The following is a 13,321-nucleotide window of genomic DNA, read 5'->3' as shown; positions in this document are numbered from 1 at the left end:
ATATTTGTTTTCACATCGCTTTATACATGCATGCTAACAACAAATGCTACATTTTTCCATCAACTATTGCGGTTTCAGGGGCAGCAAACAAACCAGATCCACAGCAGCGCTGTGTTGCCATGGATGATAGCATCGAAACGATCATGGTCTCTCACATTAAGGCCTCGTTCAAATCCAATTCGTCAGCACCGTCACGTCGTAAACAGATAGCGTCTGTCGGATTTTTCGGGCGGGCTCTTGTCCTCGCTGTTCTGTTTGTTGTGTCACGATGTGTCGTTAATCATGGCTACAGACGCACAACCAAGCAAGGGCTTCCGGCAGGACTATAATAAGACATATGCTAAATACGTACGCTTTTGTGTCGTTCAATTCACCAAGGCCCATGTCTACTTGCTGCGTATGGATGTCTTGTTTCTTGTTTTACCACTGCATCTGATACTGGACAATGTCGAGGGAATTGATTGAATTTGGCCATGTATTCGCACACATTTTTTCCAGCTTATAGAAGCAATAACAATACCAGTGAACTATCGCCTCTGCTGTAGGTTGTGCTTACGAAACAACTAAAAACTAACAAAACATTAAAATGTGATTATCGCATCGAATATTGATGATTTTTCCAGCCAATAGGCTACACAAACCTGAACTCCTAATGCCAAACAAATCCATGTTCTTCTGCAGCACAGTGCATTATGTATGTCGTATGGCTGGAACTGTTCCAGACAGCTAAATTGCTGCAACGTTCAGAACATGTTTCCACATTCTATCAAAAGTAGTGCTGCCTTTCTGCCAAACGCTCTGGAATACATTCAAACATCACGCTTCAATGCAACTGACATTGTGCGCAGCTTGTGCAGCTATCCAATTTTGCGACTCTCGACAACGTGTTTGATTTTCCTTTCGATTCCATTTCTTCGCAGGTTGGAAATGCACTGGTTTGCATAGCGGTTTACACCAACCATACGATGCGCACCGTGACAAACATCTTTATCGTCAACCTTGCAGTGGCCGACTTTTTCGTTATACTGTTCTGTTTGCCACCGACCGTTGTTTGGGATGTGACAGAAACGTGGTTCATGGGAAAAGCCATGTGCAAGGTGGTAATCTACTTTCAGGTGAGTTTATCTTGTTGACACAAAAATCCAAAAGCAAAATAAACAAAGCCGACCTCCGCTCAATCGGTAGCGCACACCAGGCAGGAGAGTACATTATTCTTCAAGTGTGACTAATTCATTCTTCGACCTATAGCAAATGGGTTGGGGATAAACATTTCAACTTATGAATAAAATATTTTTCAAGCGGCTTATGAACATTATGTGTTGCACAAAATAATAAACTTCCTATATCTTATACGACGTTTACGATACGTTATACGTTTTTTGACACTTTTTCTAGATTTTATACTTGTTTTAATATTTTTAGGTACATTATTTAGTTTCTTTGCGAATAGATAGCGGAAAGAATTCAAAGATATGTGAACAACATATGTTAACTCAAAATTACACATATTGCACAGGCACCATGTCAAATAATAAGCAATAAAAATATGGATTTTTTCCATCCATAGATGACTAAAAACATATTTCAATATTTTCATATAATCTAGAATATTGGAATAGCTTACTCATTACACGTAGGACCAATGGAGCCGCCTAGTGTTTCATAGCAAGTGCTTTCTTCTATACGTAACTTGTTTCATGGAATTGTCACTCATGATATTATTTTTAATCATAAAGAACGGCATGTTTCTATTTATTTCCGTATTATCTAGTATGAAAGCTATTCAATAGACTAAAAAAACAGTACAGTACCATCTTTATAAAAGTGTAAATGTAATAATTTTTAAATTAAAGGTAGTCCCCGAGATACTAGCGGTACCTCTTATACGCTTATACGATTTGGAGATACGCGGTTTTTTTAATTTTATTGACAGTTATTTAAGCAAATTGTACTGATTTGACACATCAATTATAAAATGCAAAATAATTCCCTTCTTGATCGAATGTTAAAAACCATTTCAAAAGGTGTATTTTAATACTATTGCAAAAGACTAGCAGTTCGAAAAATATCGGTAGTGTTAATGGTATAATACATGTCAATGGTATAACTCCATGTGTTAGATCAATGCAAAAACTATTATCTTTCTACACCAGTTTTTTTGTTTCCTTTTGTCACGCTATCGAACAAAAACAAACATTAAAATCACACCGAAAACATTCTTTATATGTCCGAGAAAATGCATCCATTTTAATTGTACTCAAAAACACAGAAAACCTCGTGTTTACTACAATCCCATTTGATTTTCAATAACACGGATAAAGCAATCTTTTATACCTCCAAACCAATAGATAGCACAAGTGATCCAAATACGTTCAGCACAGCATCGACTCGAAAATGTACCCTATGCTCTCCTCTTTTTTTTCATTGCTGAATAACTCTAAATCCAAATACCTTGGTTCTATTTCAATGCATACCTTCAACAGTACGACATCTATGAGGTGCATCAAGAGCATCATTTGGAAGCTTACACCTCATAGCAGTATTTCTTACCGCTTCAGCAATACAAATCGTTTCAAATGAACTTGAGTTTTTTTTCTAACCCATAGCACGTTTTACGAACAAATTCACTTAACGAGCTTTCACGCTCACGTAATGTCACTTCTAATGTATATCGATCACTTTGCTTGTGGTTGTCAATGTTTCCAGAACGTTTTATTTAGTCCACATTGTGTCTTCAACTATGCAACGCTATTCGGAAAACATCTACAGTTTGCAGACAACTTGCACATAGTGAATTGACTTGAACTTGACCCTTTACAAGGTCGAATCAATTTTAAATAACGTGCATGAGCAATTTTACACGTCCGTCACATTGGTTTAGTTTCTTATTGTCCCATGTTGGATCGTATTGCCCTTGATGTGCTATTAATAACAATATTATGGATCATTTTCGGTCAATGCATTTGAACATACCGACTATTATCATCAAATCCATTGATGGTAGAAATGTCAACCTCTACATTCCACATTCGTTCCGTCGATTAAGCTTCTGACGATTGAAAAGCTATCCCGTTAATTAATCTAACAAGCTTGGCTTTCGTCACCCGCACGACACTATTTGCCAATTGGTCGCGCTCAAATGGCTGTTGCAAAAGCATGCCGCTTTCCAGCTGTGCAGCCAACGTCACTCAACTATTGCAATCTATCTCCTCGCAAGATCGCTCTCGCCTGTTTGCTTTTCTCCGCTCATCACGCAACCCAACGCTGTCGCATTCCGGAACTTCCCATTTATAGCATGTCCGTGCTCGGGCCTGGATACACGGGCAGCTTCATGACGTCCCATGCGCGGTCGCCACAATTCAGCTCCATCCAACCGATCAGCTAACCTACCAACCAACCAACCAACCAACCTAACCAACCATCTGCTTTGCAGTGCCATCAAACCAACTGAACCCGACGTCCGGATGGGAAGTAAATTAAATTAAGCGCCCGTAAAATATGCTTCTTTAATGATGTCAACCATTATCACGCGTTGTGGTGGTGCGTGTGCTTTAGGTTGCTATACGCTTGCAGCAGATGAGCATGTATGTAGCAGACCAGCGCGGTAGAACGGGGCAACCAAGATAGCTGGCCGCTGCAAAGGAACGGTAGAGAAGCGTGTGTCGTAAAAATATTAATATTATTAATAAATTATTGTAACATTAATGGGACCGAAGGCGCCTTTCACAGTGTCCTAGCACGATAGAATGTTGAGAAACAGAAAAAAGCATACTGCACTCGAGTTTCCAAAATAAACTTTAAATCTATGTACCCAGCAGCCAACACATTAATCGTTAGACCTTCTGGCCAGACTCGCGTTATCCCTGTAAACTTCGCCCTTTCTTACCCAAATCTATTTTCTCTGCTTGTCTATGCTTTGCGCGCGCCTCATCCGACTTTATGTCCCGCCACTACGCCACTAATACCATATTTGGTCTCGTGCATACTGTGTCATAGCTGAGAACGTAATAAATATTTATTAAACGCTCTATGATATTTTGCAAGCGTGGCAGCTTTCCGTAGATATTTACCCCACTGCACTGCAATAGCACGGCGAAGGCAAAGCAGAGCAACGCAAACCACCAAACGTGTCATGCGGTTGTGGGCTGTGAAAGAATGTCGGGCAGAGATTTTCTCGTAAAATCGTTGACATAATGTCGTACAAATCCGCCCTTCCAGCCGACCCCAGGCAGCCGATGCGTAGTGATGCTCCGTAGCAATGTGGCGTGCCACTAACTGACACTTTCTCACTAGATACCCGACTAAATGATTAATGATCGCAGATCATCCAGATCGACCCCAGATTCATCCTCGGTAGGCGAAGTCAAAGGACAAAAACCGCTCCCGGTCCATGTTTGTTTTGAAAGAGGTTTTTCCACTACAAACCATATCGTTTTGCGAATGCTGACGAAAATTATCGACGGTCGGCTGTTTAACGAGTAGGCGTGAAAGAAAGTGACAACATATCATGCATACATTTAAATTTCTATTATAGCACTAGCAATCATGGAATGCAGAGTACAGTTTTCCTTTCTTTTTTGCATTTCACTTTTACATTAAGGGTTCACTGAATGGTAGCCAACATTATCAAAAGGAGTTTTATGTAAACCATATCATCCCTCTACAATTATTGTGAAAACCTATACTGAACTCACTGTCTGCCATGAGTTACCTTTACACGATAGGCCTGTGATAGAACAAATATAGGGGCCCTTCACGATTCTAGTCAGTTTTTTGTATGGAGTTTGACAGTTAGAGGCTGAAATCATGTAAACACTCCATACAAAACCGCACATAAAAATAACCCTGCAATTTTCAGTCTAGATTATTCTAGCCTCAAAGCTACCTGCTCGAAAAATGGCAAAACAAAGTGGTATTTACATTTATCCCAAGGTGCATTAAAGAGATATGGTGATGGAATCCAGAATCAAAGTTTATGTAGTCCAGGTGGTCTTTTTATAACCAAATTTGATTATCTCTTTTTAATAGGATGGGTGAAAGAATTTGTTCGAACAAGCTTTCTGGAGGCTCGACGAATACTCAAAACACTCTCAAAATCTTCATTCAGAAGCAGAAGCGAAAAAAATCAGCCTTCTAAATTCATACACCTTTAGGAAAAGCCCACCTGTATGTTATACCCACTTAGATAGCTGCTCGAAAACTGCTATACAATGCAAACAGCTGACAGGCTGAAATTTCAACCTACCAACTTAAAACGGAAAGGACCTCATAGTCGTTTTAAGTATGCCTTAGAAAAATCTTCTTTTTTCTGAAAATATAGCCATTATTACGTTCTGCGTACATATTTTAATGCAACAGATATTTGAGCTTTTTTTACTGTGCAATATGTTATTTTAAAAATATAAGAATGATTCTTTATCACCTATTGAAATCAATACATTTTCTATTCCATGTTCAGCAACAAATCATTTAAAATGTAGAGAATTGATATATTGAAATCGAGACTAACTAATTAAAAATTATTTCTTTTTTTGCATCTTTTCTACTCGTAAAAGTAATAAATAATCATATTATTTACTTTGAAGATTAATTATCCTGATATCAATAGCTTATTTATGTTCCACCGAGATCGCTCCGTGTAAGATCGTTACTTAAAATCAATCAAAACACTGTATTTGTAAGTTTGCTCATAGCTCTTACTGCAATAAACAAAACATAACGCTAAAAAAAGCAATCATACTCGTGTTAAAAACAGATTGTCAATTATGCGTATTCAAATACTCCTCATGCACCATAGTTATATTGTGCAGTGCAATATGTAGTGATGTGTCAATTTTTTTTCATCATATTGTTTGTAGACATCGTCCAATAAAAGAATTCATTCAAATTTTTGTTTACGTTCTGACCGCACGACTCTTTGAATGTGCAGTAGGTACGCATCAACCACTGTTGAAATCGACATGTTCAATGGAAAAAAGTGCGATTGATATGCTTTAATTTATTCTTATTTTTATTCCGGTGCTACCCTTGTTATTCTCAAAATTCAACAACACCTGCTGTGACAGTACTATTACCATCACTTACACCAACTAGTAGCAGCGATAAAGGAATAATGTTATTTTTGCGTTCGGAACTGTGATCATGACCATATAGTAAGTGCGAATTCCAATAATCATTGACCGTCCATTGCGTTGCGTTGATGTGAAGGATTATTTTTGATCGCTAAATAAATATACCATGACATCTCTACAAGGTTCAGGCAATCAAATTGTAATCCGTCTTTATTCTATGTTAATAAACGCGCCGACCGCGATACCAGCCAGGAATGCCATTGAATTAAACATAAAATAAATACACAAATTGCTATTTATTTTTCAACTTCACAAAGTTCAAGGTTCACCTGATGTTTTCTAGATGTTCCTGATAAAACATAATAAAACAACATTGCATTACTTCACAAGCAATGCGTTTAAATCGTGTTTGTATATCTACCAGATTTTTATTCAAACCACACCGTACAAAACCAGTTAATGCATGTACTTTGCAATTTTCTTCACATTTCTGTATCGAAATACAAACGTTGATTGGATTTCTGACGATCTTCCACCGTGTATCGCTAAACCACCGATGCCTTGCTTTCAATCGGAGTGGTGCTTTTCATGCCAACCTATCCTGTCCCGTTTGAAATTCTCAATCGCCTAGCTGCAGTTGGCAATTGGCTCAACTCCCTAAGCTCATAAATATTATGATAAGGCAAATGAAATATTACCTAGTCACTGCGCCAACGACGCCAATGTGGCACATCGCGAACCGCATTTCACGGCCTTTTCTATTTGAATAGAGCCACCGGTCGTCACAAACGCTTCGCGCACTGCCGGTAGCCCCCACACTACAAAACCCTATCCTAAGCACTGTTACATATTCTACGACAAACTCTCATAAGAGCTAGTTCTGACACTGGTGCACAAATCGCTGCTATATATCGCTGTACGCTACTTTACAAACCATACGCACAGCAGAGGATTGAAGTGTTTCATTCATCCCGACTTTGGTAGGTTTGGTAGGTTAACGACTTTTCCCGTCCCCAAGCGGCCTCGAGCATACATTCTTGTAACGGTAAAGTGATATTTATTGGAATGAACACCCCGACGCGAAAAGCTCGCCGCTAACGGGGTGGAATGTAATGTAATGTGCGAAAAATCCTGAGCCAATATTTTCACCTCAGCTCACCCGGAAAGGGCTTCTTGCTGCATGGCGCTGTTTGTTTACCTTTTCCCATCTCTTTCAGCGAAGGTGTGCTGTGTAAGCAAAGGGTTTTTTTCGCACGGCAAGTTGATGAAAGATTTGTGAAAAATGGTGCGAAGAAAAGCAATCAGTAAACATCGGACCGTACAAAACCCACGAAAACTCAAATCAAAAACGGAGAAAAATCACGCCCCTATGTCTCGCAGACGGCAACATCATCCACGCTCACGGCGCCCGGCTTGACGTACGGGGTGGGAGTTATATATCCCAGCCAAAACTCGCGCGGAAACAAAAAATCAACTTTCCCTTGAGCGCCACCATGCGGGCAATACACCTTCCTGCTAGAGCCGTGCGTCCACTTGTGTATGAAGGAACATTTAACCACTTTCACGCTTCAGGTCACGGTCGAAGAAATCTATTCAACGGCTCATTGCGCACCCGAATGTATGCGCGTTCGTGCTTACTGTTGAAACATGCAACTGTAAACCGAAGTGTGAGTGCAGTTTCCTTGGATGTAAAATCTATTTTTCACTCAATTTATAACTTTTTAATGATTTTACCTTCTGTGTGTTAGCGGTTTTGTTGTGTGGTTGTAAATTAATTTGAAAATATCGTACATTTTGGTGAATAAGTTTTTGAATAGACACAAATTTCAAAACAGTACGTATTGCCCGTCCAACTCACATTAAAATATTTACCAATTTAAACTATAAGTTTCAACTGCACTTCTAGTTAACGCGCTCTATTCCGAGTACCATATTTCCCCACAATTAACAGCTCAACATGTTAGGTTAGCTTGGTTAGCTGATTTTTAAAATAAATTTTGTTATCCAACTAAACTAACTTTTTTTTTATATAAACAATGTACCATGTTCTGGTTTGATAAACAATTTCATTTCCCATTCCAAGCCATCTTGTAAAAAGAACGTTTTGATGAGGTTGGGTCTAATACTTCCTCCTCAATAAACGCATGGCATCTTCATCACGAACGCATTTCTGTGACTAATAGCGATGTTTTACGCAAGGCAGCTGCGTCATGCTACTGACGAAGAGCTTGAAATATATTAACAAATTAATCTCCACACTCTCCAAACGCAAAGTCATAAATAGCCATTATGTTCATTGCTTTTTATTATTTTATTTTTCAAGATTCGAGCAAAGAGGCTTTTAACTATCCTGTTGTACAATGTTAAACAATCTTAACATACAGCGCACCAAATACACTCAAACTCACTGCAGCATTTTCCCTTTTTCCCAGTATTGATGGTCACACAAAATCAACTTTTCGGCGTCTGCTTCAAACTGATTGCGAGTCCCCTCGCCGGGCAGTTGAAACAGTCGAATCAAGTCGTAAAATTAACTTCAATGTCGCTAGGTGGTCATTCGCTCGTCAGTTTGAGGATGCATCCCGCTGAGCAAAGCATTCAATATCCGCTTGAAAGGGGGGGGGGTTTGCCGTTTCGTAAATTGAAATAAATTAAGCTGTTGAACAAATTTTCTATCCAAATAAATGGCTTATCGATCGCGGAAACTTTGTAATGCCACACTCAAGAAATCGTTTCATAAAAACACCTTTCAAAGTACATCAATTGATTTACTTTTTGATTGAAAGAGTACATGATTGATACGAGAAGACAGTAACGTAACCATTATATTTTTGTTTTACATTTAATCACTTTGTTGTAACAACATCAGCCAGTGAGGTTGAAAATCCTTTTTGTGCTGAACTGAATTTGTACAACTCTCGAAGTACAACTGGTCGTCTGTGCTGTATTCATTTATTGGACCATTCTTTCTACAATGATTACCTACTGCTCCTACTGTGTTCGTGCAATGGTGTAACAACTAAACGTTATGTTACAAAAAACGCCTTGGATAAATAATGCAACCCACGCAAAAGCGTGGACAAAGCAAAAAATATTCGTTTGTTTGTGCCACTCGACCTTGTGCGAGGTTAATTCGTGAACCTTCGGATAGCATCCCTAAAACACCATGCAATAAGCTAACTAACCATTCAGCAACACAAAAAATAAAGATAACTTCAGCATCCTGCCGCTTTTAAGGGAAACGAAATTGATGGCTATTTTTCCACCTACTGACTTAGAAACCACTTTCCTCACAACGTGACGGAAAGAGCAGCAAACTTCATTTGCCACTTATTAGCTAGTCGCTGTCGTTCGGTCAGCAGTGGTACGTCTCGCTATATATGAAGAGAAAACGAAAAAACCTGGTCCGCTATACGGAGACCAAGCATTGGCGGCTTCTAAGTTGTAACTTGCTCTCTTGGCATTTGCCTTTGCGTCGTCAGTTCCCTCCAAGTTTAACGATGCAGGAAGTGTTGAGTTCGTGTAGCGATAAACAAATTACGACAATCACTTTGTCCTTTGCTGACTCTCCTCACCACCGATAGTGTGTATTCCTGAGCATCAGCGTTGAAATATGTTTTCCAAGTTCTTGCGCCTTCGGGAACTCAGCTGTTCTCCTGTTTGGTTTAACTTTTGCCCACAAAAACTGTTATCGTTGGATTGCTGCTGCATCTTTCTATCTTTGCTTGGGGATACTATCTTCTGTACAAAAGCTTCACGCTTGCGCTTAAGAATATGTGTACATCTACTAGCTGCTCTCAATGGTAAACCATGAAAATTGAAAACATTTTCTAAATGTTGCTGCTGTTAGTGAGCTGCCGCCCGACTCGGGTGAAGCGATGCTTGCAAGATACACGAAACATATGGGAGGAAACGGATGATCTATGTTTGAACTATCTCAAATACTTAAAGCGGTTTATCTGCGGAGCTGTTGTGGCCATACTCTAATGCACCTAGCGAAAGTGTGCACCTCGCTTCATTACATCCAACAACTCTCTGGGTCGGCTTTTATTAATGGTCTCTCATAATTTTTAGCACTCATCTCACAGCACAAACCACTCCATTTATAACTCTGACGAACAAGATAGACATGTACACTTGCACACAAAGCCACCGTATGGGGTATGGGCATCTCAAAAGAAGATTTGTACATACTCCCTTCCTCCTAATAGCACCGTCTTTGTCCACCGTATGCACGTGTGACACTCAACCATAGCAAAGTTCTTGAAAACACACATGCGATATAAGTGGAATATTATATACATATACTAGGTACAATTTAATTTAATTAATTATCTTTGAATGCTCGTTATGATTACTGCACAGTCTTGATCTTTTTTTGTTTAAACAACGATTTGCAGTGCACGATTCACAGTCAGTACAGTGAAGATTTGAAGCTCTTGATTTATGTATGCGTCAAAGCACAGTTACATTAAATCTTGACGTCATTTGCCAATTCTCTTGAAACTGCTCTCAGAAATCAATTGAAAAGTTTCACGGGCATTTCAATCATACCAAAGCAATATTCTTTTCAGTTTCGTCTCATTCGCAGTTGCTGCTTGCAAGGACTTTTTTCATTAACCACACACCTGTGCCAGTAGCGGCCGAAGCACCGCAGAATATTCGTCAAACTTTTACGACCAGAAGTGGTAATTGAAACAGATAGCGTTCGTGAGCTTTATTTGCTCTATTGAAAATTTTCATTTTAGTATCATTGATTCATGCCCTGTTCTCAGTGATTCTTTTCGGAATATTTTTTTAGGGCGAGGTTTACGATGTAAAAATTTTATGTATGTCTCAAATAACAACATTCTTGTCGCATATTTTAGTCAATTAGCTTACTGCATTTATCTTTGGCGGTGGTAATTACATAAAATTTATCTTTAACCAATGATGCATTGTGATTTAACGTACTTTCAGAAAGCTACCTTACCGTGTAGCGGTGCAAAAATTAAGAAGCTTATTCTGACACCTACGGCACCGTTGGTCGCTAACAGAACAGCCAAACGAGTCTTAATGGCATCTTCTGTATCTGCTCGTGCTGAAGTAACTTGTATAAATCTTCTACGCTGACATTTGCCACATACCATTAGCTGTAATTTATGTACATTTGTAATTACATCCTGGCCGTTGCTGGATGAACTTCTACACTGTTCGGTTAGCTTGACCATGAAAAATATCCGCTCTACGGCGATTATTCTACAAAGCACGTCGTACTACTCTAGCACTCATGGTACCTTGGAGAAAATCTAGGTAGACAGTAAAGATGAAAGGATTTCCTGTCGGATAGAACAATAATTTAGAATTTCATTTCGAATTACCGTTTAGATATGCAATACGTGCGCTCTAGCTTTACAATCGATTGGCAGATTTATTTTATTCAAATCATCATAAACCATCAACAAAATCATCTTCATCCCTGCCTCACCTTTAAACGCCATGTATGCTCATACATGCCGGGGAAAACAGAAGAAATCAATTTCATCGTCCTCTTAGCGGCCCCTTTGGCACCTCAACGCACCTGTCAAACGAACTCAATTTAAGACTTTGTTTACTTTCGAAACTCGCCGTGTTTACCTTTGCATTGAAGCAATAATTTCCATTAACGAGCAAGATTAAATCAAGTGAGCAGCCTCCAAACAACACTCCATCCCAAAAGTGATTTTGAGAGAGCGGATCAATGATGAACGACAAGTCTAATCCGAGAGACGTTGCACACAGAAGCACAGTAAAATGATAATGCGTTCAAGTGTTTACCTGGCAAAGATAGTTGAGCTATTTTCGCACGCAAACTAAACGTGACTCTAAGAACAGCGACGGTGATTAAGTGTACCTTAACCTTCCTAATAGACAATGTAATAGTTGAAACATGTTTAAGTGATTGTTTGATAGCTGCTCTGCACATTTACTACTACAGCGCACATTTCCTCGAGCTGATCCTGAACTTTACATGCTTCTATTACTTGAATTTCTTGAAAAACTCTTCATCTGTTCATCATCTGTTCTATTAAGCATAAATAACAGCACATGGAAGCCTTTTTGTAGACTTCTCATTCAAAGTTAACGGTTCTCTCAATTGAAAATTATACTCCAATGATCGAACAGCCTTTAAAGGCAGATTGGCTAGATGCGATGTTCAAGAATTCCAATTGGTGACATCTTGTTTGAATATTTATTGGTCAATTTGTATAAATTAGCAATAAAAATCCAGACTAGAAATTGATCCACTCGAATTACGGACCACACCGTTGCCGGGTTCAACAACCAATAGTACAACTGGTTTGCCTTTTTCTGGGGAATTTCACGCTTATAATCGTTAAGACAGTATTATCTCTTTAGTTATGGCATGAATCCTGCTGTCCTGCTCCTGCTCCATATATTTCATAGTGTGGAAAATATTCAATGTTCAGAATACATTATTATTGGATTTGAATAACTTTACTAAAAAACGATTGGCACAGTGAGCTTTCTTAATATTCTGTTGAATTTATTTTACAGCGTTTTTTTCTGTTTATGTCCAACGCACTTGGTAACCATACATCTTAAAACGCTTTAGTAAATCATGTATTGGTATTGAATAATTCGTTTGGTTAAGGTTGATTCCAGTCTTGAGCATAAAGATTGCTTGAGTACAATCATTTATTCTACTTAAAATAGCACTAAATAGCACTTCAATGTTCTTCAGGAAACCACTAAACCTCTAATCGAAACACAAACTCTCCTCACTCGGTCGTAATTTGCCACTATTGAGGGTTTCCTCAAAGTTGACCCTACAAATCACATGAACCGTCCGTATCTAACCTTCGTCACTTTTCCCGTTTTCTCTACCTTTTTTTACAGACCGTTTCGGTGACAGTTTCGGTACTAACGCTAACGTTTATTTCGATCGATCGATGGTATGCGATATGTTTTCCCCTTCGCTACAAGCCTAGACCCGAACGTGCCTGGCGCTCAATTGCCCTCATTTGGCTCATTGGCTTCCTGTCGGGTAAGTTGTCAGGCCCACTAAAACTCATCCTAACTCGTCCGTTACTCGTCAACATTGTTGTCCATCACAGTTCATCATATCGCATCATCAGATTTCCTGCGGTGTATATCAATTGACATATCAAAATATTTATGATTAATTATCATCTCGTTTACACGTCGATTTTTTGTGTTCCTCTTGCTTTTTGACAGTTTAGGAGTAGAATTAATAAGTCAACGTATTG

At 38.9% G+C, this 13,321-nt stretch overlaps 1 protein-coding gene across 3 annotated transcripts in view; it reads left to right on the top strand.

Moving 5' to 3' along the window:
- Nucleotides 1-13,321, top strand: part of LOC120893915 (neuropeptide SIFamide receptor-like) — a 59,582-nt gene that overhangs the window by 32,813 nt on the left and 13,448 nt on the right. For all 3 annotated transcript variants that reach the window (XM_040296143.1, XM_040296144.1, XM_040296142.1), the window contains 2 exons: nucleotides 921-1,115; nucleotides 12,951-13,098. In XM_040296143.1, the coding sequence (XP_040152077.1) occupies nucleotides 921-1,115; nucleotides 12,951-13,098 (343 nt within the window). The remainder of the gene's footprint in view (nucleotides 1-920; nucleotides 1,116-12,950; nucleotides 13,099-13,321) is intronic.

Source organism: Anopheles arabiensis, chromosome 2, assembly GCF_016920715.1.
Source record: "Anopheles arabiensis isolate DONGOLA chromosome 2, AaraD3, whole genome shotgun sequence".
Classification (NCBI taxonomy): domain Eukaryota; kingdom Metazoa; phylum Arthropoda; class Insecta; order Diptera; family Culicidae; genus Anopheles; species Anopheles arabiensis.
The sequence above is the reverse complement of the archived record's forward strand: the minus strand, read 5'-3'. Positions and strand labels throughout refer to the sequence as shown.